Genomic DNA, 26,664 nt, shown 5'->3' on the forward strand with positions numbered 1-26,664 from the left:
TGGGACTTTAATGAGAGGGGGGTGCCTTGAATGCTGATTCGCTGATGTCTTTTATGACCTTCTAATGTGTCCAGTTGATGGTGACCTGAAAAAATATCCACTTCCCCTCCATGAATACTAAATGCATTGTTGCTCTCAGCCACACTAACTATTATTGCGCTCGCTCTCAGGCATAAATCTATAATTTGCCGTTAGCTTCATCTAAACGGCTTTCTCTTTCTCGTACCTTTGGCCTTCACCAGATACGATGCACACTCTGAATGTGATGCTTACTGAGGTTTTGCACACTCAAGTGGGTTTGAGTGCTCCATTTTGAATATAAAGTTCTCGTTAGGCTTTCCAAGTTGATTAAATGTTGGCTAGTTTCATATATTGCATATTCTTTGTCAGTTTGGAGTCATATACTGTATGAGAGCAGGTGCTCTGTTAAAGATGTTCTGTTATAATAAATAGTAATGCGTTTCAAAACCTAGTGAGCTGCCTACCTAGACAGTGTTTTAAGGTGTCATAGGTTCACAATTTAGCACAAAGGCTGTTCTTAATGATAGGTGACACACACTCTCAGAAATAAAGGTACAAAAGCTGTCACTGGGGCGGTACCTTTTCAAAAAGTACATGTTTGTACCTAAAGGGTCCATTTTGGTACCTTAAAGGTACATATTAGTACTTAAAGTGTACATATTTGAACCTAATAGCTATAGCTAACAGCTTTTGTACCTTTATTTCTGAGATTGCAGTTAAAAGGTGTAAATTAAAATTCTGTCATTAATTAATCACCCTCATGTCATTCCAAACCCGTAACACCTTTATTCATCTTCAGAACACAAATTAAGATATTTTTGATAAAATCTGAGAGCTCTCTGACTCTGCATAGACAGCAATGCAACTCCAATGTTCCCAGACCCAGAAACGTAGCAAAATGGACCAACTGATTAGTGCAAAAAAATGTAGGTGCATGGTTAGAAAAATCTGTCTTCGCATATACTATGCTGATAATGAATTTTACTTCACATGCGTTTTACGTACAACCTAGCATACACATAAAAAAAAATCTAAAAATGTATATTTTCAGCTTCATGCTGCCCTCAAAAATACTCTAAAGGTTACAGTGCCGAAAATTCACATAACCAACTTGAACCTGTTAGGTAATTTATGCGTGGAATTTTTTTTTGAAATTCCTGTTTGAGTGGATTTCTCTATATATAATCTCTATATATAATTAATTTTAAAAAAATCTGTCACTAAAATATATGTTTGTTACACAATGGTGTGTATCAGGATGCTAACATTAGACTTCAGACTCTAAAGAGTCAAAGTAAAAATCACATACATATATCACTTACATTCCATATAAATAAAAATAAATAAATAATTGTGTGTGTGCAATAATGTGTGAAATAATTCTTAGTTAATATTGTACATACTGTTTATATTGTCTTTTTAATATTATTAATAATAATCATAACTAAAAACAATACTTGTTTATTATTATTATTATTATTATTAAGAATTTCTATCATCGCTTGGCAATCTCGGAGCTTATTATAGTTTTTTTTTTTTTCTAGAAAGGTTTTTGCATTATTGTTTAAAAAAATAAAAAAAATAAAACAATAAATAAATGAAATGAGATGGAGAAAATGAATATGATTTTTCTTCCAGACCCCTACTGTTGCAGTCTGTTCTTGTATGCATAACACAGATTGTATTTTCTCTCATTGTGTCCTTGTGTGTTGTATCAGGGACGGACTTCTCTCTCAGAGACATGGCTTTTGGAGATCCCGTGCCGCCTCATATGGCAGCATATAGGACAGAAATGGGCCTTCCCCACCGCGACTACTCGGTGAGCGTGGGATCAGACGCTGACACAGAAACGGATGGCATCATGTCCCCTGAGCATGCCGTCCGACTCTGGGGCCGTAGCAACACCAAATCCGGCCGCAGCTCCTGCCTTTCCAGCAGAGCCAACTCCAACCTCACCCTTACTGACACCGAGCATGAAAATACAGAAAACGGTGAGTTAAAAATGTCTGTACACTGTCTTCACAGTTCGGCTCAGAGCAACATTACGACACCAGGCACAAAGGGACATCTCCAGTTTAGCACCACGTCAGATCAGATTGAATGTGTGATGCCCCTTTTATATGGAAATCAAGTGTGGTTTGGAGAGACGGATTTTGTGACGTTTTAGTTCGGTTGTTGAAAAAAAAAAATCTCATGAATGCTGATTTATGGAAATAAGCAATGTAGTACTATGATAATTCGAGTTCTGTGTTTTCTGTTTACCACTAACCTCTAAGTGCTATACAGAACTTTAAGAGTGATGGTATCTTTCCATCCCTTCATATTCAGCTCAAAACAATATCAGTATTAAAAGCAAAACCACTATTATAAATGATTTTTCTTTCTTTCTTTCTTTCTTTCTTTCTTTCTTTCTTTCTTTATTTCATTTAAATTTAGATTTTTAGATTAAATGACTCTTAAAGATAAATTGCCAGATTCAAAGTAAAAAAATAAAAATAAATAAATAAATAAAACAAACCTTCATATCGAAGCGTATGCACTTTTTGTTAGGCCATGTCTTTGACACTTCTAATATTTTTCTTTTCATTATCTGGTGACCTTTCTTATACAAATTTGGATTTGATTCCATACTCCATTATATTTACAGATGGATTAAACCCAATATTTCTGCTGTGAATAGAGATTAATTTATTATTAATAGTGATTATAGTATGATGCATGAAAGTTCTTGCTTCATTTTGATTGGCCAGTGCCAAACTATGGTCCTGTCTCTTACAGTAAGCAATAAGATATAAGAAACCATGTTTTACAGTGCTTTTACCACATTCTTCAGCACAGAGTCCGATTAAAAAAAAAAAAAAAAAAAATTAAAATAAATAAATAAAAAATAACATAAACATAGCGAATTGTAACACTCATTTATTTTTTATGTATGTATTTTTTTATTTTCATAAACTGTTTATGATAATTAACATAATAACCAGTTCTTCGCTGAAGTAATGTAGTTCAGTGATGAATTATCCATACGTAACTGCAATAAAATTCATGTATTTTGCATTTTTCAGTAATAATCTCCAAGGCATGTCTATACGGCGCAGCTAGTAGAGGTCAGATGCTTTCTGATGAGATTAGTGGCCCAAACAGAGCAGGCAGCCATCCTGGATCCATCCTCCTCAAGCTCAGTGCTACCAAATGGTCCCCAAGGGCCCAATGAGTGTCTTTGCTTGCATAGAAGGTCACATTGTACTGAGACAGTGTCACAGTAAAACTTGTCAAGAGCAGGGCCTGATTACGCTAGAGGAACCGCTCCGAGAACTGCAGGAATATATGGGAAATCTCAGCATGAAATATTGAGTCTGTTATAAAGTAAGAGCTTCCTATTGGGAATGCAAATGTTAGCTGTTTATTTCATGTGCTAGGGATTTAAACATTTATTAAACCAGGATACACATCTCTTTAAGTTGAATAACACAATTAACCTTTTGAAAAACTGCAGTTAAGTGATATTTCATGAATGGCCTTTGAGTTGTTCTGATTAGCAGACTTCAGAGGAATTTGAAAAAAAGAAAAGAAAAAAATTCAGTATTTCGCCAGTGTTTTAATAGAAAGTCATTATACTTGTAGCAGATGTCTTCTTTTGTGTGTGTATGTGTATTTTAAATATTTGCTAACTATTTTTATTTTATTTTATTTTATTTTACAGGAATTCCTGTTGCTATTACTCTTAGTCAGTATTACATTTCGTCACATAGCTTTTCCCTTTCATGAAAGATATCTCAAATCATATGGTTTGAGGAGACGCTTGCTTTTACTTTTCTACGCAATTTGATATTCATATTTTGTTTGGAAGATGATAAAGTGGACAAAAAATAAATAAATTCCCATATCTAGAGACCAGAGTATCATTGACAATTGGGCTCTTTTGACCACCTGGCAACGGTTTTTGTTGTCTGGACCTAAACCATTTTGTGGATCTCCTCCTCTGTGTCTATATCGCAAGCCTTGACTTTTGAGAGCGAAATGTGATCTTTCTTCAAGGTTTCTTAGCATTTAAAGGCTTGAGTTTGGCACTCTTTATATCCACAGCCTAGTTAAGCCTTAATCACGCTCTTGTTTACAATGTACCTTATGCATATTCACTGCCAAACTCTGGTAGTGCCTCTAACAGCCTTTAGAAATCACACATCAAGGGCCCGGCAGCGAAACACTAATTGCCTTTTGCTCCACAGTCTCCCTGAAAGCCTACAAATAGTCTTTTTTTTTGCACTGAAGACTGCAGCATCTTAGCTATTAGATTCTTATTTAAAATGACAGAGGTGTTCTTCTGTGCTGCATCGCATTTTATGCATAGACATCAGTGATGGACTTAAAAAGAAAATGGAATATGTCTGTCTGAACATCGTGAAACGCTGAGGTGAGGCTAACCCAAATGCGTGTTAAACTGGATTTGATGACTGTGAAAAAGAAAATGCCCTCCGTGTATATCTTTATTCGCAGCTTTAGGCATCTGTTTGACTGTTGTAAAGCAGACATAATTCAAAATTGCTTTTTATTTTGATCATTCAAGCTGAAACTCCAGTTGTGTTCAATCTTTTTGAGCTCATGTTTAAGAATGTGCACTTTAAAGTGCAAGCTAACTGAAACCTATTGAGTTATCCAACCTTGTTTTATATATTTATATTTAAACTAACACAAATTGAAATGTACATTTTTAGGGTTTTGGTGATGTAATTAGTTATTTTTGTATTATTTGGATTTTTTTATTATTTTTTTTAATATAATTGTTTTTTTTTTTGTTTTTGTTTTTTGTTTTCTTTTTAATTTGTTGTAGTTTTTACTACATGTGCTTTTGTCATTTTATTAGTTTTATTTTAAATATTTCTATTTAGCTTTAGTTTATTTTATTTCAGTTTTAGTGTTGGCAATTGTAGTACTTTGAAAAAAAAAAAAAACTTAAAACATTAAACAAAAGTTGTATCTAATGTTTATATTTTATTTTAGCATTATTTTGATTAAGAAAAAACGTTTTCAATAGTTTATTAACAGCACTGGTCATGTTATGGTATTTAAATATTGTAATTATTCACTATCAAAGAACCCTCTTATACCGTCACAATACTTTTATGCAAGTGAAATAAAAACACACATTTCTTCTATTTTCTACTGATCCTTGCACCAACTGGGAAAACAAAGCCGTTGTAATGCATTAGATCACATTGAGATTAAAGTAAATAAATAAATAATGCTTTCTTAATGTTTAATTTATTTTATGTTGCCGTTGCTTTTAGAGCTCATTGGATTAAATATATCAGAGGAGCGTCTTGGTACATAAAGAGAATTTCAGAATCACTCAGATTCATTTAGCAATTAGCTTTCATTTTCCGCTGTTAATATTCAAACTGGTGTTGTTTATCTTGCCAACGGTACATTCATTAGATATAGCATAATACATTATCATGTAGCATGGATAGATTGCAAATTGTGTGTGTTTGTGCAACCTGTTTATCCTGACCCTCATGTCTAAGCAGATTTCCTCAGGTGCTAACAGTCAGACCCGTTGCTGAGTCATTTTGATCGGGCATAGGCTGATCTTTTAGCAGCAACCTGAACCTATTCTAGACATAAGGGCTGCTCGGGGCAATGTGCAAACTGTGTCAGAGCCCACCGACACTTCAGTGGCTGAGCTTTATAGGTATTTGCGAGGGTGCTACAAGCAATGGACCGCACTGGAAATTTCAAGTGCTGTAATTTTTTATAGAGTTAGTTCAGCCAAAACATGCCCTTACGACATACCAAACCTGTATACTTACTTTTTAGCATAGAACACAAAAAGAGATATTTTGAAGAATGTGCTTGTTGCTCTTTTCCGCACAATTACAATGAATGGGCCTAGAGCTTTTAAGATTTAAAAAAGGTCAAAAAAACACCAGTAAGCAGTCTCACTTTTGTCTATCTGTGAACAATTAATGTTCAGGGTGTGTGATTCGGTTCGGCATGGGCGACAGGGAAAGCTGAGTTTGCATTGATCAGCAGGATATTTTCAGCTACAGCCACATCACATGGTAACATAATACGCGCTATTCAAAGTTCGGGTCATTAGTGTAAATCGAACGCAAATAAATGGACACTCACCAGCTCGAAATGGCTGTGATAGTCATATCTAAATTTGTTTACAATCTTGGACTCATCTTAATGACATACTTAATCGATTTCTTCATTGGCGTGTTTTTGTAGGTGATGGGGTGGCATAGTTGTTAAATAAATGTGATAGAAATCTGAAAGTTAAGGGTTCAACTACTGGAAAGGGTGGTTCGATTTAAAGCGAAAATTTCTGGAACTTGATACCTTGCCGTTAACCTCATCTTTCTCTGTGTACTTCTTGTTTTAATATACCATATTTTGTTTTGGGTAAGAAAAAGAGACCACAACAATTAGGACAGGATGGTATAGTTAAAGTTATTATTATAATAAATGAGTTATTATTATTGTTGTTAATAGTGGTAGTATTCACCTTTCATAATTATAATGATGATTTTTTTATCATTTTAAATTTTTCATACAAAATTATTTAAGTGAATAATATTCATTTCACTTTGCTTATATTATCAAGTTGTAGGCAGTAATATTTTATGTTGGATTTTCACATCTTACAAAAGTCTGAGGCTGGAACAAATGTAAAACGATAAAGTGTATATATAAACGTCATTTGTTAGTTCATGTAAGTCCATGTATTTGATAAAACACCCTTCTCATTGAAAATAATATATATTTTTGAGGAAACGGTGATACTTTTTTAAAGAATTCTTTGATTAGTTCAGACAGCATTTATTTGAAACAGAAATAGTTTGCAGCATTTTAAATGTTTTACTGTCACTTTTAATAAATTGAATGCATTCTTCCTGAATAAAAATATTCATTTCTGAAAAAAAAATGAAAAAAACTTACCGACCCCAAGCTTTCATAAAATGTTACCTGCTCAGTTTCTTCCTGCATTGTCATTAAAGATCAATACATCTTCCCTCACCATTATGTAAAAAAAAATCATGATAATGAAGGTTTAAAAAAAAAAAAGAAACAATGTTCTCTGAGCTGAAAAATGAATGACGGCATGATTTTCTTAGAGGCAGTAACATTTATTTTTTATTTTTTTTATGCATGATTAAGCTGGTGCCATCCGTCAGAATTTTTCCCTTGGAGCTAGATAACTGATAATTTCCCCATGTGATCGCGAGTTAATGCCTGTTATGGGGGCTCGGCACGCATATTGAGCAATTGGGGAATAGAAGCTGAACCCTGGGAGCGGTGGATTAGCATTTCCACCTTTGTTTCTTGTATTACGTGACTTTTTGCGGTTGTTTGTATAGGCTAAATTGACAGTTTCCTCCATAAGGCGTGTAGAGACCGTCTCTGTTGTGCTTTGAAAACGGCGATGTGAACTTGAAGGGCGGGAAGGATCAGAAGATCCGAAAAGAAGTTTGATGTACGCACATGGCACAATCTACAATTGCTCTCCCTTATTTTTGTTTGAAGCGAGGAAGCTATAATTGGTTAATTTGACTGAAACTGCCTCTGCGTTGGTTCTTTGTAGAGCCTGTATAAGATGTCACTTCTGAGGTTTACTACTCGCTGGAAACTTTGAACTGCTTTTGAACTGCTGAAAGATTGAGGTTAAGAGGGGCTCATGGGGAGTGATCAGTGTTGCTGTAATTGGGGATGTTGACAATGAGACAAATGTGCTACTATAGAGCCTCACTGTAACTTTAAGCTCCGCAGACAAGCAGTTAGACAAAGTTACTTCTGTATCCTCATAGCATATGAGTTTTGGACTTTAGGTTTGGGCGTTTTATGATAAAATCTGTCTCATTTAGAAAAAAATATGCTCAGCTTCAATCTGGCTAATAGTGTGTATGCTGCTCCATTGGGCATCTGTCACAGACTTGATAATTACGGTTTGCACAGTGTGGCTGGTTGGCAGAAAGGGGGGTATATTGTTTATCTTGGGTAAAATGTTTTATGTTTTGTTCTAAATTAGACTTGGATGTCATGGTGATATTGAGCTAGGAAGAATATGACTGTGCCCACTGAGAAAGTGATATTGTGTTACCACAGTGTTTAGGGGAAAAAACACTATGGTAAAAAAAAAAATATATATATATATATCAATTCAATACTATGGTATTCTTTAATTTATTTTGAAGTAATATTTTGGAGTACTGAGTAAATTATCTTTTTTGTGAAAATACTGTTGTATTACCAAGGAATTTACAGAAAAATGGTATTTCAAAGTAGACTATTTACCTCATGAAAAAAGACCAGGAAAAAACTGGATTGTCAAGTAGTAGTCATCCTAAAATCCCCTTCAAAACCAGCAAAACAGACAAGGTGATTTCCTTAGGCTGGTTTAAGCTCTGTTTTTTTAACAGGTCTGGTTTATATGAGACAGTCCGATATTAATGAAATTAATACAATACATAACTCATGTTTTGCTAAACTTCCAAAGTGAAATTCAAAGTCCATTGAGTGGCGCTAGATGCATTTTCAGTTTTATTCAAAATATATGAATGTTAATCTGGCAATATTGTTGTAAGTATCATTAAATGAAATGTCTGGTGAGTGGCGCTAAAAGGTTGATGCTTGATTGTGTTTGAAAATAACTTACTGTAGTTGAGCGTAATCAGTTGTGTTAACAAGTGCAACCGTGCGATTAAAACACATTTGCTGAAGAAACAATGCCATTTTAACTTGCTTTTATAAGTTAAGCTCTTTTATCGAGTGTTGTGACTCATATTTCAAGGTGCAATGCTTTATCAGGTGAGTTAACAAGCACGCTTACTATGTAAGAAAAGCAATACATACGGTGCTGGGTATGTGATGCAAACATGAAAAGTTTACAAATGTTAGTTTTGCAAATGTATGAGTTTACAAATGTTGTATAAGGAACAGAAAAAAAAAGTTTTTATTAAACAATAATCTGCATCAAAATTGTATTTATAGGTATGTTTTTGAAGTTTTGCAAAAATGTAGAGGCATTTTTTTTCTTCAGTGAGCTTATGTTATAAGTTTTAGACATGTTAGCATGCTAACAGTTAGCTTACAGTTGATTATCCTATCAATGTGACAAACTCATGTTCACAACCAAAATAAATGCACAGGCTAGTTATGAGTAAATTACTCACCCACTTGGATTCAAATGGCTTTCACTTGCATCCGAATTGAACTTGAAATAATGATCAGCAAGTCAGTTTTTTGTGACCACTCAATTCGGTTAAATTAAAAGGTGCATCACTGTTCCTGCTACCCCAAGGGAAGCACAAGCAGGCTTCATATTTGATATCTCCCTCACCTCGCTTGTCTTTTGAACTGTTTCCCCTGAGCACTGCCGCCATATTATCAACCCACAAAGTGAAGTTAAATCAGACTGCTATTAGATGAGATATTTCCTCCCTTGCAGGAGGGGTTCAGAAAGGCATATGGTGTGAGATAGCAGCCACAGAGAGATGAGGTTACAGAACCTGACCTTGAGCAGTGAGCAGACAAAAAACAGGCTTTAAGTGCTAAGAAAAACCTATTACAAGATCTTGAATTATTGTATTATCCTTATTTAAAATATAATGCAACTGTCAGTGTTGTTATCATTAACTAAAACTGTTTTGTTAATTTAAATCAAACTAATAAAAATTACAAAAGCACAAAACAAAATTACTTAATCTGAAATTAAAAATTGAATATATAAAAAGAAAAGCTAAATACAAAATATGAATAAATAATGTTAAAATAACACTGGCCATGTTAACCTTGCTGAGGTTGAACATGAAATTGTTTTATGCAATACTGAGATCACCGCTTATACTGTTTAAATAGTCTAATTTATTATTATTTTTTTTTCCACTAAAGCAATTAGCATGCTAACACTTTTATGTAGTGTAGTGCGAAAAAGAGACAACGAAAGTGAGAATATTTATTGGAACCCAAACAAAATAAGGTGTTTGCAAACTTTTGGCCGTGACTTCATGAGCGTTATGTCAGGTGTGAATGTGACTCGTAACAAATTGCATGTTATTTTTTGCACTTAAGAACTGATCTGCTGTTGCAGCTGAAATATTAATGTGTATTTCATGTTAGTGTTGGTATGGCAAAGAGTCTGCACTCTCACTTGATATCATGCTGATTTTAGTCTTGATCTTTTCTTTTAATAACAGCTAAGACTCTTCTGTGGAAATGCAAACGTAATTTTTTCTTTCTCTTTCAATATGTATTACATAGTAGTTAATACCGTTGATCATTGGTCAGCCTTTTTTTTTTTTATTTGAAAGCCCGTAGCATTCCAACACAATATTCAAAGGCTCCCTTTCATCAATTAAAAATATATTATTAACAGAAACTGGGAGTGCCAATATAGCTAAATTAAATACACACATTTGTGATTCCATAACTTTCAAGAACTGCATGTTCTAAAAACAAAACATATGCATTAAAGTACCATGGTATTACTAAACGATGTACAAAACAACATATTTTCAAAGTTGACAATTCATCATGAAAGGCCAGAGAAAAAAATACAACCTGTAGTGATTTGCTGCTTTTAGTTTGTTTAGTTGGTTGGTTTGTCAAATAGTATCCCAGCATAGCCAACAGATAAGTTTCCAAAACTCCCTCAAAAATAGTAAAACACACAAGCTAACCTCTTTAGGCTGGTTTAATCTGTGTTTTTAATAGTTCTGGTTTAGATGAGACAATCTCCCAAGCCAAAACTCCATGGTAGTTGCTAAAAACTTAAAAATCATGCAAAAAACTTTAGCATAAAAATATATGCATGCGCATATATATATATATATATTTATTTATTTATTTATTTATTTATTTATTTATTTATTTATTTATTTATTTATTTATTTATTTATTTATTTAGTTAGTTAGTTAGTTAGTTAGTTAGTTAGTTAGTTAGTTAGTTAGTTAGTTAGTTAGTTAGTTAGTTAGTTAGTTAGTTAGTTAGTTAGTTAGCCTGTTTATGCCATCTTAGTTTGTCATCCATCTTGGCCAAGCTGCTATAGCACATTTACATCTCGGAGACGTCTATTTGATGTCTGCATTTACATCTGCAAGATGTATTTTTTAGAGTGTTTGCTCATCTACAATACGTCTATAGGACATTTCCTTTTAGATGTCAAATAGACGTCTATTAGATGTCTTTAAGATGTTTATGATTTAAAATGTATGTAAAACTGACATCTGAAAGACGTCTGTTAGACGTTTGTAGACAGCAGATGCTTTCCAGATCAAGAGATCTTTAACAGACATCTCGCAGACGTACGTGTGCTATCTGGGTTAAGCTTGTAGGCCAGCTGGTCTCTTAGCCTGACCAGCTGAAAAGTTCTCGAAACCGTTCTAAAACCAGCAAACAGACCACATTGTGAGACCAGCAAACATTTTTTTCAACAGGGACTTACAACTCCTTCACAATCATTAGTAGGAGGCTATTTTTACACAACAAGCACCACTCCACCAATTTCTTCAGGAAAATATAACAATCTAGTTTATTTTTAGACATTAGGACTGCAGCTGCATTTTGCTTTGAGCGATATGTTATCAACATCTTTCTCGTTTGAGGTGCATATTTTGTTGCTTTGAATTAAATGGCTTCGCAGCTATCACATCAAAGCACACTGTTATAAACACATCTCTTTGTAGTAATCGTTGTTATAATTAATAACAACGATTTCAAAACATTTCCTCTTTCATGTAGCCATTGACATCTTTAAAAAAAAAAAAAAAAAAAGAAAGTTGTTTGTATGCATAAAAAGTGATGCATGCTGCTAGAATTCTGCGTTTTTGTTTTCTGCTGATTCCCGAGTTGGCTGTTGACAAGTGCTAAAAAGTGGTCATGCTTGCGTGAGAGTGCAAACATTACTTCAAAGCAGACAGCAGTGCCGGCGACTTTCGACTCGATTAATCACACTCGTGGTTCTTTTTTAATGTTTCTATTTATTTGTTTACTCCTTTTGGCTGCGGCTTTTCCTCAGATGGTGGATTAGCAGAGTTAGTGCTGCCTCATTTGACAGCTCATTCTGAGACTCTAAAGACCCTGGTGGACAATGCAGGACTGTTATCTGCTGTGCTCCATAAGCGTTAGGTTTTGACGGCACAGACGTCTCTCACTAACATTCGATCAGAGCCCCGAGAGCTTCCTGAATACTGGGACACGCTACTGCCGCTGCCGCTAATCACAAACCACAGCAGTTTGCTGAATCATAAAGCCAAAATGCCACATTCTCTTACATTAGTCTAATGCTTTTTTTTTTTTTTTTTGCTAGTTGGTAAATAATCCATTGAGATATGTGCATTTGTCTTTATATACAGCAGATTTTCTCAGAATCGGGTCCGTGTGGACAGATCCAAATATCTTGGATTGATATTAGATGGCGTGTCTTTGAAGAACAGTGTGAATATGAAGCAATTTTCCATCTTTTTTTCCCCCCCACCTTCAGCTGAAAATCTGTGTAATGGGTTTCTGCATATCACAATGACAGACATTTCTTATTTATTATGCGTGCTCAAATGACTGTAATTAACGCTTATCTGACTGACATCAAAATGTATGTCATCGACCCTCGTACATGAAGCATTACGCAAAAATATGATATGAAGTATGAGTCAGACCCAAGAGTGAAATAATAGATATGGAACAATGCATAAAAGCCACAAGTAATAACGTGTAATGGGGTTTATTTTATCATACTACATCACATTTTGGTTTCCCAGCTTAGCTAGAGTTATTAAACAGGCTTTGCCTTAAGCATCACTATGGCTTTAACTAGAGACAATAGTATTTCATTACTGCACACAATTGAAAACAAGCCAGAAATTGCATTACATGACACTCTAATTTCAATCAAATGAATTGCATTTATTCTATGATATTAGGCTTGGCATTTCGTTTTGGCTTGTTTGGCTGAAAGAGCACATTATACATATACATTATGCAGTTCAATCCAGTTCAATTTATTCTGTACCACTTATTGTACATGCACACCATCCCAAAACCCCAGTGAGCAAGTTGAATAAGACAGTGGCGAAGCAAAAGTCCTTAAGATGGCAAGCAGAGAAGGAGGATTAAACCTTGGGAGGAACTAAAAGGAAATCCATCCTCCTTGTTAAGCAATTTTTTGGGGAAATATTTCTGGGTTATTTCTAGCCATATGATTATTAACAAAATCTATAAGAAGGGTATAAAATCTATAGTAGGTTAACCGTCATCTTTGTTTTGATTTAGATTATTATAGTTTTAAATATTTAATTATTTATATTTATTCTGGGGAAAAAAAGGCATTTGAAAAATGATAAAAAAGCAAATAATAAAGAAATCCCATTTTTTTTCTTCCGAGACTTAAAATGTTATCTTCATTTAACGAAAAAAAAAAGAACAATGAAAAAAAAAATATTACCATAAATGTCAAAACAGGCTCAAATGTCCAGACTTAAAACTTAAGAAGTAATAATTCTTCAAACTATCTTCTGCCATGAAGTCTAGATTCTAGAAGGAAAATGTAGCAATTATCCACTCCAGGAATAAATAACTATGCTTAAAAAAAAGTAAAGAAAGGAAAAGGAACATAAGCTTTATTAGATTTGCTTCCCTGTCTCCCAGAATGAATGTTAATGATGAAGTGCCTTTCAGCAACAGTAATAATGAAAACAAATGCATTACTTTCTGCCTTTGTGCTGTTAGAGAGAAATGATTGTCAGAGCTAATATGATTAGCATGCAACCTCATGCATAATCAGAAAATAGCATTGTCAGCAATGACTGGCCAATATCTTTTGCTAAATTGCAATGTTTTAGTAGTAATTTTATAGACAGTGACATGACAGTTGATGGACGTATGCTCTATTGATCTTGCAGCTAATGACTGTGCATGCAATATTCAACAGTTACACCCAGAATGAGATAGAATAAGGAAACAAGCCACTCATAGGGAAAATAATGTTTTAAATGTAGAAAATAACTTTGTTACAAGAACCAGTTACCTTGTTGACAGTTGATCTTTTTGTTCTAGAATGCACAGAAAACTGGACCGACTATTTTAAGCTTACGAACCAACTGTAATTATACAATTATGTATTCATATAAATTTAGTTAAAATTTCTTTAAATCATTAATTGGCCAAAAAAAAAAAAAATGTCCAAAAAACAAGGACGTTTTACCTACTCACAGAAGTTTCATAAAGCCAACCAGATTCCATGAGGCTGTAACCCTGCCAAAGAGTTTTGTGAATTTTCTGCCTTTCAATACTGAAGTCGACAGAAGCTGCACTTGGATTACTGAAAAATAGCTGCTGGGGACATTACCTAGATAGCCATTGAATGGACTGAGTTGCTGTAAAAAGAACACTTGATGAACTATTTGAAGCTAAGCTGGTGCTCTTGAAGGTAGAAGACTGTCATAGACCGCTCTCTGTATCATCTTACCAGTTGCTGCATTAATGCTCATAATGAGGCTGAAAAGGAGTCATTTAGCTCAACCTTCTGGCAAGTATGTGTCTCTAAAAGTAGTCTCTGCTACAGAACAACCTTGGGTCCGATGCCCATTAAAAAAGAAGCTCCGAGCTTGCCTTTTTAAGGACACTGAGGTACTGAAATGCCACTGTCTACCTAGTGTCAGTCAGGAGGGTTTTGGCATGAGTTCGGTTTTATTTTAGCCTTTTCTTTCCCTCAGAGCTGCTCACAAAGCCTTGCTGTCACCATCTCACCGGCAGCCTTATCGCAGCTGTATAGATGGCTTGCTTTTTTACAGGTTACACAAGCACTGCTTTCCTCAGTTTGACCCCAAACACACCGCATTCACAGAGGGCAGGAGCGAAAGAGCAGGTTGACCTATAGCAAAAGAAGCATGTGTTTTCACTTTTTTTATTGTTTATCATAGCTTTCGGGAATTGAAACTTGAAGTGAAACTAGAAATATCAGAACTGTGAGTTACAGAGTTTTGTTCACCAGTGGGTGACTAATACACTAAATTCTTTACACTAACAACTCTTTCTAATTAAATCTTGTACGATAAATTGTACGATATCATATGACTTAAATTTACACATTTTATAGTTGTTTATCCTACTACAGTAGCGATTTAAGATAAGGGGTTGGATTTGAGTTACACAGGAAGTACATTTAGGTTGCATATTTGTACGACCCAACTTACGTTTTCTTATAGATTTGTACAAATGATTTTTCTGGATTTTTGAAATACATTGTGTTGTTGATTACTTTACTTTTAGCAAGGGCACGTCCACATGAAGGACCAAGACAAGTAAACAACTCTTTCAAGCTATGCTATAGATTTATGTTAGGCTTTTAACATTTTGTATGACTCAACTTTCAATACGATTTCTTATGAATTATAACTGCACCATTTCTTATAAATTATTGCATATTCTGTATGAGGTTGTTGATACTTGAGATTTGCAAGGACATTTTCACCTGAAGGGCTGTGAAATCAACTCTTTCGATCTTTACGGGATTTAGATTTAGGTTTTATGTTGTGCGGTTTCTTGTGAATTCGCAATTTCATGTGAATTATTGCGTATTCTGGATGAGATATTCATGCCTAATAACGGCGGCCCAAGTAGGGGGGCTTCCCATGTGCGCATGCAGTCAGAATTTGTGCTGACTGGAAAACAAGGCCTCAGCCGAACCTCATCAGTGCAAAAGTTTGCCGGTCGAAGTATCTGTAATGAGCTGTTGCTCTACTTCTCATTACTAGGTCCAAGAGAGGACCCAACAGGAACAACACATAAATCAAATACAGGCCCTTCTGTTTTAGAAAAGGGACAACAAATGAGAAAGTGGGATGTGCTTCTCCAATAAATTAGTCTGTAGAGGCTGTGTCATTATTGTAATGATATATGATATGATATGATATGTTTTTTTTTTTTTTTTTTTCATCATATGACTTATTGGCTCAAGTATCCATTTCCAAGCAGGTGAGGTTGGGGCTTACTGCTAAATTAAGGCTTTGCATCAGAGATATGTCACTCTGGATTTAATGGAGATACTGTTTGTCATATTATCTCTCTTTTGTGCATTTGATATTTAAACCATTAGCAACCCACGTACTGTGTAAACTAACGCAGCAGGAGGGTCTTTCTCATCCCCTCACATTTCATGCTTTTATTTCACACAAATTTGTTTTGTGACTGATTTGTGTTATGTTTGAGACAGAAATAGTCACAGAAATGGCTCATTACCCCATTCCATTAATGGAAAAACAATTCGTATCAATCATTTATATACAATAGTTTTCTTTGGGATAACTCTGGTAATGTGCCGTTGCATATGAATTCTATTATGCGCGTCCTTTGCCTTCATGAAAGCAGTTCGAGTACGTTTTCGCATTTTTCTTGGATGGTGGTCTCAGCAAATGTGTGGAGAATGGATCAATACTTCATCCCTAGCTAATCGTAAACCATGGCAACAGCTCGAGCTGGCAGAGATTGGTCTTGTACTGAGCTTTAGAGAGAAATGCAGTCTTAAAAAGTCAGGATATTGCAAAATTACCATTTAGCCATTGCGCCGTAAGGCCTGATGCTTAGGAAAAAAAAAGTCTGTGGGTTTGCGCAGGGAGATTTTGAACTGTGTACATCTGTATAGATGATGGTAGGTGATCCTACACACCACTGAGTTGTTGGTCTTAAGTTTGTTATTTCTGAAAACACAAAGAAACAATGCTAAATGCTAAAAATAATAAAATATATAACTACCTATATATGCATGGTAATACATTTCCAAGGAAGAAGAAAATGGAAGGAGAAAACATATTTTGTTGTCATTGTTAACCACTACAGTATTTTGGCTCAAAGTCATCTGTGACTTGGTACAAGCTAGCCAAATTAGCCAGATGCCAACATGGACAGGTTGCCTGACATCCTCGAAATTCGTGAACAAAAGTTCACTGACTATGTTAAATGTGTGTCCACTTGCAGTGAGGATAAACATGGTTTGTGCCAACCGCAATTTGTTGTGTGCTGCAAATTATTGGCCAAGAGCATCAAAATTCAGTAGACATTTGCAGCCCGTACTTGTCAATTTTCCAGTTCAGCCTATGTAATTGCAATCATTTTGTCTATTGTTGGGTCTGTGCAGTTCATGCTAATATTGATACATTTCAGGATGTTTCTGTTCAGTTGTTTAATTGAACAATTAGGCATGGAGTTGGGTGTCCAAAACCAGCCTTGAATCACTGTGCTTTAAACTTGGTGCACACTGTATGATTTTGCCCATGATTTTGCTGTCTGAGACAAATTTCTGGCATATTTTATTTTTTTTTTTTTCATCATATGGCAAAATTGTGAGTCTTTGAATGCCTTTGAATTCATGAAGTGAACTTTTGCCTGTATGGTGTTCACTGTTTTGGACGCAAGTGCAGAATGATATCTGTGACTGGTCTTATGTCGCTTCTCGTCCGTTGTCTGCCGGCTTTGTCTATGCTGAAGTCTTGGCTACCATTTATTGTACAGTCTGGCATGAAACACTGTACATGTCGAACAGTCTGCCTGGTCTGTCTCTCTGAGATCACATCTTACAATCTGTCATTACATTAGCTGAATGGTTCAAAAAACCATACAGCATATAGCGCACTTTAGTTAGCTTGTGAATAAATCTGTAGTTATCAGGAAAGTTCAGCTGTCCGTCTTTCATCATACCTCCCTGCTGAGAGAAAAGTTTTACATTTCCGCTCGCCTTTTATATAGAAGCGGTGTATTAGAGCCACACAATCAACTGTGTGCATCTTTCTGCAGGGTGTATTTTAGCATTTTATTAGGCCAGGCCCTCAATGCACAGAGGCGCCATGGGTACGGGTATGGTGCCATCCTCGCGCATCGACGCCGCAGGCTAGCCACATGCAGCACTAATGAGCTGCTTATATTTGCAGGCTTGGCTTGCTCTCTCCACCACCAAAAGTAAACTTTTGAGTCTTTAAGAGGATTGTGAAGGATTTCTTGATTATTTTTGTCCATCGGAACAGGCCGAATGCAGCCCGCAACTGACAACCTCAGAAAGGACACAAGCTAATTATGTGTTATTAGCATTGTTGTGGCCAGAGTTAGCCATGTTCGCTCTGGTGGCTACTGACAGAGTAACTGCTAGAGGAACATGTGTTTTAAACTGATTAACACGAACTGGCCTCTTTGATGTGGGAGTGCGTCTAGAGAGCTCCGCCGAGGAGGCGTGAAGGCGATTAGTAGACGGTTTTTAGGCCATTTGCTCTGTGAGATGGGACCTCAGAGGAGATGCTCGCTTGGTTCAGGGACGAAAGAGCTACCACGTGCTGGCGAGAGACGGGAGGACGGTGGCGGCGAGCTCGGAGGATATCGTTAACGCAAAGCGATGAAGAGATGTGAACCTGCCCTTCGTATTCCAGAACAAAGAGAGCCCCAGGGATGTTTGAATGGGCTATCTTGAAGGGGATTTGGCAGTGTCAGCCCTTGTCATGTCATGCGAGCTGAGTGTAAACATCAATAGCAGACAAGAAAAGATCAGACGGATCCAGATTTCAGTCTTAAATCCTGACAGAAAAGACTCTGAAGGCTTTATCAGTGAAGGAACATTGCTGCTTGGAGCTCAGAATATCTGTCTTGAGTGCAAGTTGTTGGCTGGAGAATATTGTAAGATATTTGCATGCAAATTTATGAATTTAAGTTTTATTGTTAGGATTAGCAAAGAATATTGTTGTCAAATACAACCCAAAATGTTGCATAACCATTTAGTTATGCTAATTTTATGCTAGCATTTGATATAAGCACAAAAATACTTCGTAAATATGATTGGATGAGCTACAAAGCTGTAAAATAGTCAATGTTTATGCACACTTGTGACCACACATCAGTTGAATTTTATATCAATGCATATACATTGTAATCAGTGTTATTTTAGCGTCATTCAGATGCTATTATAATTTTATTAATATTTTGTTTCTGTATTTGTATTTTCCTTTCTCATGTAAATGTTGATGAGTTTTTGTAATTTATGTTTTTTTTTTTTTTTTTTATTGTAAGGCTTTTTCATGTCATTTAATTATTTATTTATTTATTCAGCTTTAATTTCAGCTATTGGTAAATAAACCAGCTGAAATAAAATAAGTGTTTTATTTTATTTAATTTAACCTTTATTTAAACCATGTTTGTGGTTTTACTTTTAGTTTCAGATAATAATCAAATGAATAACAAATAAATGAGAATCAAGTTTATCAACTTTGCATAAATGCAATCATTTGTTTTCAACTACAGTTTAGGTATAGTTAATTTTTTCTCATGTCACACAACAAATTTTTAGACACGTTTTGCATTAATGTATATTTTGGCATTTTATAGTTTATTTCCACAAAGCTCAAATATAATAGCTGCATTATAATGGTTGTAAATGATAATATAATTTAATATATTTATAATTCACTCAAAGCAAATAGCTTTACCAGTGAACAACACCCCCTCCCCCCCAAACAGTGCTATAATTAGGGGTTTTGCATGGAGTTCTTGAAATACGGTCAATCTCTACATTATTTTGGCTATTTACAGTTGCTCATCCAATCAGATCAGATTTTAGATTAGAAAAGTTACTTTTTTTTTTTTTTGCTATTCTCATACTGTATATTTCAAAGTTCCAATGCCAGGATCCTCCATTAGTAGAGATGGCATACACCTGGCCAAATTCTTAACATTGTGTCAAGTAGAAATCTTGTGAATTCAGCGAAAGCCTCTTCGACTGATGTGCCTCCACAGCCGCAGCTGTGTGGAACCTAAACAACAGTTGTCAGATTTGCGGCCTGGATGGAAAAAAAAAAAAAAAAAAACCCACAAATCCCCATTCAGTGTTCTTTTGATTCCAATCTCCAGGCTTCAATCTGCTCCCTCGTGTCGTGTGCCGCCACTGAGCAGGAGAACAGATGGCGCCTTTCAGCAAGGCGGAGAATTGCGGAGAGGAGTTCCTTTCGCTCCGAAAAAGAAAAGAGACAGGGAAATAAGAGAAGGTGAATGAAGTAGGTGAGGAAAGACAGGCAGTGGAGGGTGACTGAGAAGAGAGACCGTAAAAGCCCTGTCTCTACTGTAGATAAAGTTATTCATGTCTTAAACTCACTGGATTAGAGTCTAAGATTTGTACATCTCGTCAATTACATATCTATCTTTATTTAACATCCTCAATATTATATAAATAATTACATAAGACTAACAAATAAGCTGAAAGCATCAACTTGTGCATTACCATAGCAAAACAGGTGATAACGAGCAAAAAAGGGCTCATTATAAAAACCTGACAAGAAAAAAAAAAAAACACATTTACATGATGTTTTGTCTGGCTTTTCTCCAGTTTTGATGTTAAAATTGGTTATTATGCATAAAATTGTATAATAAAAGCAAAATAAACCACAAGAGGGCTGGAAAGGTGTTGAATGTTAGTTCGTTTATTTTCAAGAATAAATGCAACTGGGAAGTTCAAAAGAGGAAGAAAGCACAAATTGTCAACTTTCATATTGATTAGTGTTTGGACTAATAGTTTGGTTGTGCCTAATTACTGGTTTTTATTGCATCCTCTCGGAAAGCAGGAAGTGCTGCAGTGATGGTTTAAATGTGTTGTTTGGGTCAGTCTTAAATGGTGCTTTTGTCTCTGCGGTCGTTAAATGCTGTTTTATTAGGCAGAAATATAATTTCCATTAACGCATGGTCAATAAAAGAAAACATTTGTGTGTATTTACAATTTGGTCTCAACTCCTATGCATTACGCTGCTCCTCAAATGCAAACATATTGATTGTATGCTGCTTGATAGCGGAGTCTAGGAAAATTACGACTTTTCCAATCGCAATCTGCTTTCCACTCATATTTGTGTGGTTTCTTGACTTGATGATACTTTTACAAGTGAAAATGGTGGTGCTCCTTTGCTGACATATTTCCTTTTGAAGTTTGGAGATGATTTACTTTTGTAGTCAAGTAGTCAACTGGTATTAAGGGTGGGGCTTTTCACTCTAGAGAGCATTTGATTGGACAAATCTTTGTAGTGCAGGATGAGTCATCAATATTTTTGGTCTGTTTTCACAGAAAAGACTAACTTTTAAATGTGTGTATCTGCTAATTTTGCCAGCTTTTAGAAGTATTCTTGCATACTGGATGACCTCAAAGCTAACACACATGGTCTGAAAGCAAAAAAAAAATTCATTTTGATTTCATGGGTTCTTTTCCGCATTCCAAAAAGTCACTTGGCAGAATGCTTTTGAACTTCAAGCCAAAATCTCCAATCGACTAGAGAGTTCACCATCAAACGAATCATCAATGCTTGAATGCTGAATGTCAAGGGACGGTTTTTAACTTTCTCACTATGTAATGTATTTCCGCTCCATATTTATGAAATAGGGGATTAAAGGGATATTGTTTCTGTAGTTCAACACAACTTTTACTCTTATCAGAACCAGATGTGAGAGCTCTGGTGATTGTAGCACTTACATAGCTTGACCTTTTGATGAGAAATCCACACCTGAGGTGTTGATGGGAGTGTTGGCCACTGATAATCTCTGATTATCTCTGTGACTGCCAGGAATGTTGAAGTGCTTGGTCACCTGCAATTTCAAAATAATATCAACAAAAGATGTTTATCCAGGAACATGTCCTACTTGACAAAATTGTGCACATTGAGGTCAATTACTTTTGAAACTGCAGGTTTTCATTGTATCATAGCATTGCGGATATGACAACGTTTTAGTGTCAGATATCTATTTCCTCCCATTACACAGAATGACGCAAAGGTTTCTCACTTCAGTGAGTAATACTGTGATGGGCTCGACACTGCTATGAGACGTTTAGATCACTGGGCTTGTTTATATGCTCTCTCAGATCTCTCAGTTCCAGTAATAGAAACAGAAAATGGTATTACTAACACACAAATACCAAAATGTGTGTGTGTATTTGTTTATTTATTTATTTATTTGGATGTGTACCATGGCAATACCATGATTTTATTGCAAGTACCTTGGGACAACTTACAAATAATATGGTATATGAATATTGTTATCATACCATATCTACGGTGGCCAAGAGAGCTCAACGCGCTGCAACTTCAGAAAACACATGCAAATAGAAAAAGCACCAGCAAATCAAGAAAATATCTTCATCGATTTGACAGCAGGTGGTGCAGATGCTCACAACACAACCAAATTAAGAATTTTATTTGCAGTGCATTTCTTTATTTGTTTGTGTTGTGAGCATTTGCAGAGCTTGTGTTGTCAAATTGATGAAGTTGTTTTCTTAATTTGCACGTTTTGCACGTTGCACGTTGAGCTCTCTCGGCCACCGTACATATCAGTAGTATAATGAATGTGAAAGTATGCTTTAAAATTACCTTCCAATACCATACAGGGTTCCTACAGTCACAAATATGGTAATATCAGGTAATGTTTACATTTATAAAATAATTTTGCTGAGTTTATTGATATTGAATCAATATCATCAGCTACACTGAACAAAATTATAAACGCAACACACTTGTTTTTGCCCCCATTTTTCATGAGCTGAACTCAAAGATCTAAGACTTTTTCTATGTACACAAAAGGCCTATTTCTCTCAAATACTGTTCATGAAAAATGGGGGCAAAAACAAAAGTGTTGCGTTTTATAATTTTGTTCAGTGTAAATATCACTCTTGTCTCTAAAAACTTGTAAGACTCAATTATGTGTGATTTGGGAGTTTGAGCTGACTCTTTAATAGATTTATCGAATGGATTCACAATTGGTCTGAATGTTTCATTACCAAGTCTTTGTGAATTTGAATGATTTTTAATTTTTACTGAATTACTACAGATGATCTGAAAGATTGTGAAAAGCCATGGAAATTCATCAAAAAGTGACAGAACCCTCACCATGGCAACATCACAGTATTTTATTTTGAAAGCTTTATACTAAGTACACACTTTTTTATCACCTTGTATCATTCAGTTTACACTTTTAAGCCTTTTCTTTTATTATTATTACCTAAAGCAAACTGAAAGATTGTGTGATGTGTAAGTCACAGGATGGTTCTCTTAATTTAATTTCTTGTGTGTTAGACATTCAGAGATCTTGTTGGAGAAGTTGGGCTAACTTATTGCTCTTTAATTCTCCTGTCAGCTGCAAAATCTTTTCAGCCCTCGGCTTCCTCTTGAGGTAACCATAATGGTTATAGTGAACATGAAGACATGTCTCAGCTGAAGACAAAAGAACACCTCTGCATTTCTAGATATAGAACCACAAAGAGATTGGATTGTCTTAGGGTGTTATTTTATGCAGACAATGATGAATACAAACTTCAGTAAAAAGTATCTAAAAGGTACCAAACAGTGGTATCATGGTAGCATAGTGCCATATAAATACCATGAAACATGAATGAAAATGGCAATCATTGAAGCATGCTTTTTGTAAGGATTTTGTACTTTGTTTTTCACACAGTGAGATATGACAAATTATCACATTATTTGCATATCGCATAAATAGTAATATTTCTCAGTTTGTTTAGTGTGAGAGCAAATTCACGAAGGACCCTTGCAAAAAGGTAATGTGACAGTACCATGCTACAGTGGTGCTATTATCTCTTCAGAAGTGTTAAAGATAAGAATACATGAAAGAACCACAGTTTTTCACAGTGCACTAAATACACAAAACTTAATATAAGCTCCAACATAAAACTAACATAGTCTATCTGCCTCTACCTACATTATAAAAATAAATTAATTAATTTAAAAAAAAAAACATACATACAGTTGCAGTCTTTAGCTGAAATGAACACTATCGTGGAAGTAAAACAACAAATTTTATTATTTTTCACACAAATTATGATTACAGGGGCAGATTAATAAAGACTTTTTTGCAGTTCCTTTCCAAATACTATATTGTTTTACCACAGTGCATGATTTCTAAACTAAGAAATTTTTATAGTAGCATCACATATCCAGTTTCATATTTACGACTTTTCTAACATGGTAAACTTGCTTGGTAGCTCACCTGGTACAGCATTACACTTGTGATTATAGAGCAGCTATTAGTACCATGAGAAACAAGTCACAACACTCGAAGCTCGAAGACAAGTTAAAATGACATGATTGCTTCGGCAATTGCATTTTTATCTTACATTGTTATCACTATCACTTATGTCTTTGGTTTAGTGTAGGTGGTATTTTCAAACATGATACAGCGCCACTCACTGGACATTTGATTTATGAATTGCTGTGATGCAATAAACAACATAAAACATTGTCAGAATTGTGTTCATCTGTTTTGGATAATACAAAGTGTAATCAAACTCTTGTTGACTCTTGAATTCTAACGCTAGGCTAACTTTGACAGCACAGAGATCAGTGGCCATATTGGTTTGAAATGTTCCATGAAAAGTGCAGAGTATTCCAACACATTATTTTTTATGGAGATGGCGTAGTGAAAATTGATCAGCACAAAGAGATTCTTTTGTCTGATAAAATGTTTAAAATCTTTGGATTAGCATGTTGCTTAGGGCTGGAACATTAAATTTCCCTCTGATTTTAAGGGATGTTAATGGCTAGGGTTAAGAAAGAACAAAAATGTTTCATTCAGGAACACATTATGGTTGACAAAATCACAGTGGAGTCTAAAGATAATACCATGCTACGTCTCCAAAACGATTTATACTTAAATGTTTTCTTATTATTAAATTTTACCCACCTTTGGAGCACAGAAAGCGCGTTGTGAGTTTCTCTGCAGAAAGCCATGCTTAATATTTGATGCTTCAACATGCTCTTTAGGTCTTTTTGCCCACTAAGCACAGCACTGTCATAAAACCATACTACCCTATGGTCTCGTATACTTCAACCATTTTATGGATGTGAGAACTGTGGTAGTAACTAATTTCCTGCCATTTCAGCCTTCTTTTCACCATCAGCAGCTGTGCTGTTGTGCAATCGATGCCCCTTCATCCGCACTGCGATTATTTTTGTTCGCCATCAAACTGCGCTTACAAGTGAAATCCAGTATCTCCAGCAGACTCTATGCTAGTCTAATCTTTGTTTGATTCACGCCGTGTTGTTATTGTTGCTAAAATAATGCATGCGTTGGATAATGCATGCGACATCCGACTTCATCTATTTGATTTGGTGGAAGAGGCTGCGTAATGGTACGAACTGACTACCCATAATGCAGTCTTATTGATTTTAATGACATAATTTACAAAGCTCTTAGCTAGAGCGAATTAAGTGGTACGACGTCCTATTTGAAAGCCTCACTGACTAAAGCATCTTTACTCGGCGGGCTTTTGATGTCCGTTTCGAAGTGCAAAGTACGTCTGAAGATGGCCCAGAGGCCAGGGCACTGTAATTCAAGCATTGAGGCCGAGCAGAACAGAAAGCTGCCCCTGCTGTTTGTACCAATTGCCCTCGCAATTGGCTCTGTGTTCAGCCGGGTCTCCTGGGAGATGGGAAGATACAATGGGTTGCTGTGGCGACAGAAAAATCTCAGCCTACCTGCGAATCGGGGCCCGCCGGTAGTTCGCCTGCTCGTTTAATTAGGTGACTCCTGAGTAGATTAGGGCCTGTGTTAGCGTGGGTGGCCCGCTGCGCTCGTGCCCCAGGAGCGCTGCAGTCATCGGCCGGGTTTGAAGGGCAGGCCACAGGGGAAAGTCTGTCAGGAACTGAAATAAGAGCAAACGGGCTGAAAGAGAACTCTGACTCAACTCACGTCTTTTGTCAGAAGGAAAATGCAAGGATATAAAGCTACAGAAATCTGTATGAGAGAACTGCTGTGTATAAAGCGACTAAAGAATTAAACAACTTTTCGGTTTTAAAAGTCTTTCTTTTCTAGTATCCAAGTTATGCAGAGGTAACTTCAAGTCAGCCATTCACTGGTTATCTTTTCTTAGAAATTAATGTTATTTATAATTATTAATTGGCTTGAAAAAAAATCTATCTATCTATCTATCTATCTATCTATCTATCTATCTATCTATCTATCTATCTATCTATCTATCTATCTATCTATCTGTCTGTCTGTCTGTCTATCTATCTGTCTGTCTGTCTGTCTGTCTGTCTGTCTGTCTGTGTTTTTCGAATAGACTGTATTGCCTACAAAACATTCAGAATTTAAACTTTCAAACTTTTAAACTGAAAACTATTTCGAACTGAAAACCGTCAAACTTTTATCTAGTTGTAGTCTGAAATACTGCTACTGATAATGTTTATTATTTTATCTGGGGTTGCATATAATAATAATTATTGTTAATAATAAAATAGTTATTGTTTTTGGTTGATTTGCAACATCATAAATTAATATTTTGGTTTGCAATAATTATATGTTTTATTTAGTGCTGTCAATCGATTAAAAAATTAATCGAGTTACTCACAGTCACGGGCTGTGATTAATCATGATTAATCGCAAATTTAAAATACTAGGATTTACCTGTAAATGTGTTGAAAAAGAAATGCATGACAAACTAGTTTAAGGAAACAGAACCTTTCACACTTCCGCCAGGTATGAGATATAATCCTTATTATTCTTTTATCATTATTCTTTTGTTTTTATTCAGCCATTATACTGGCAATAAAACGTTTACCAAGCCACATCGCTTCAATCCCAGTATACATTTACCCAACTATTATCAAAATTATTTCTAAATA

The 26,664-nt window shown here is 35.4% G+C and overlaps 1 protein-coding gene across 1 annotated transcript in view; it reads left to right on the forward strand.

The window, feature by feature from the left end:
- tenm4 (teneurin transmembrane protein 4) overlaps positions 1 to 26,664 on the forward strand; it is a 231,648-nt gene that overhangs the window by 63,291 nt on the left and 141,693 nt on the right. Inside the window, 1 exon segment of the mRNA XM_058744934.1 lies at positions 1,740 to 2,012. Coding sequence (XP_058600917.1) covers positions 1,740 to 2,012 — 273 coding nt within the window.

This window comes from Onychostoma macrolepis, chromosome 15 (genome assembly GCF_012432095.1).
Source record: "Onychostoma macrolepis isolate SWU-2019 chromosome 15, ASM1243209v1, whole genome shotgun sequence".
Taxonomy (NCBI): Eukaryota; Metazoa; Chordata; class Actinopteri; order Cypriniformes; family Cyprinidae; genus Onychostoma; species Onychostoma macrolepis.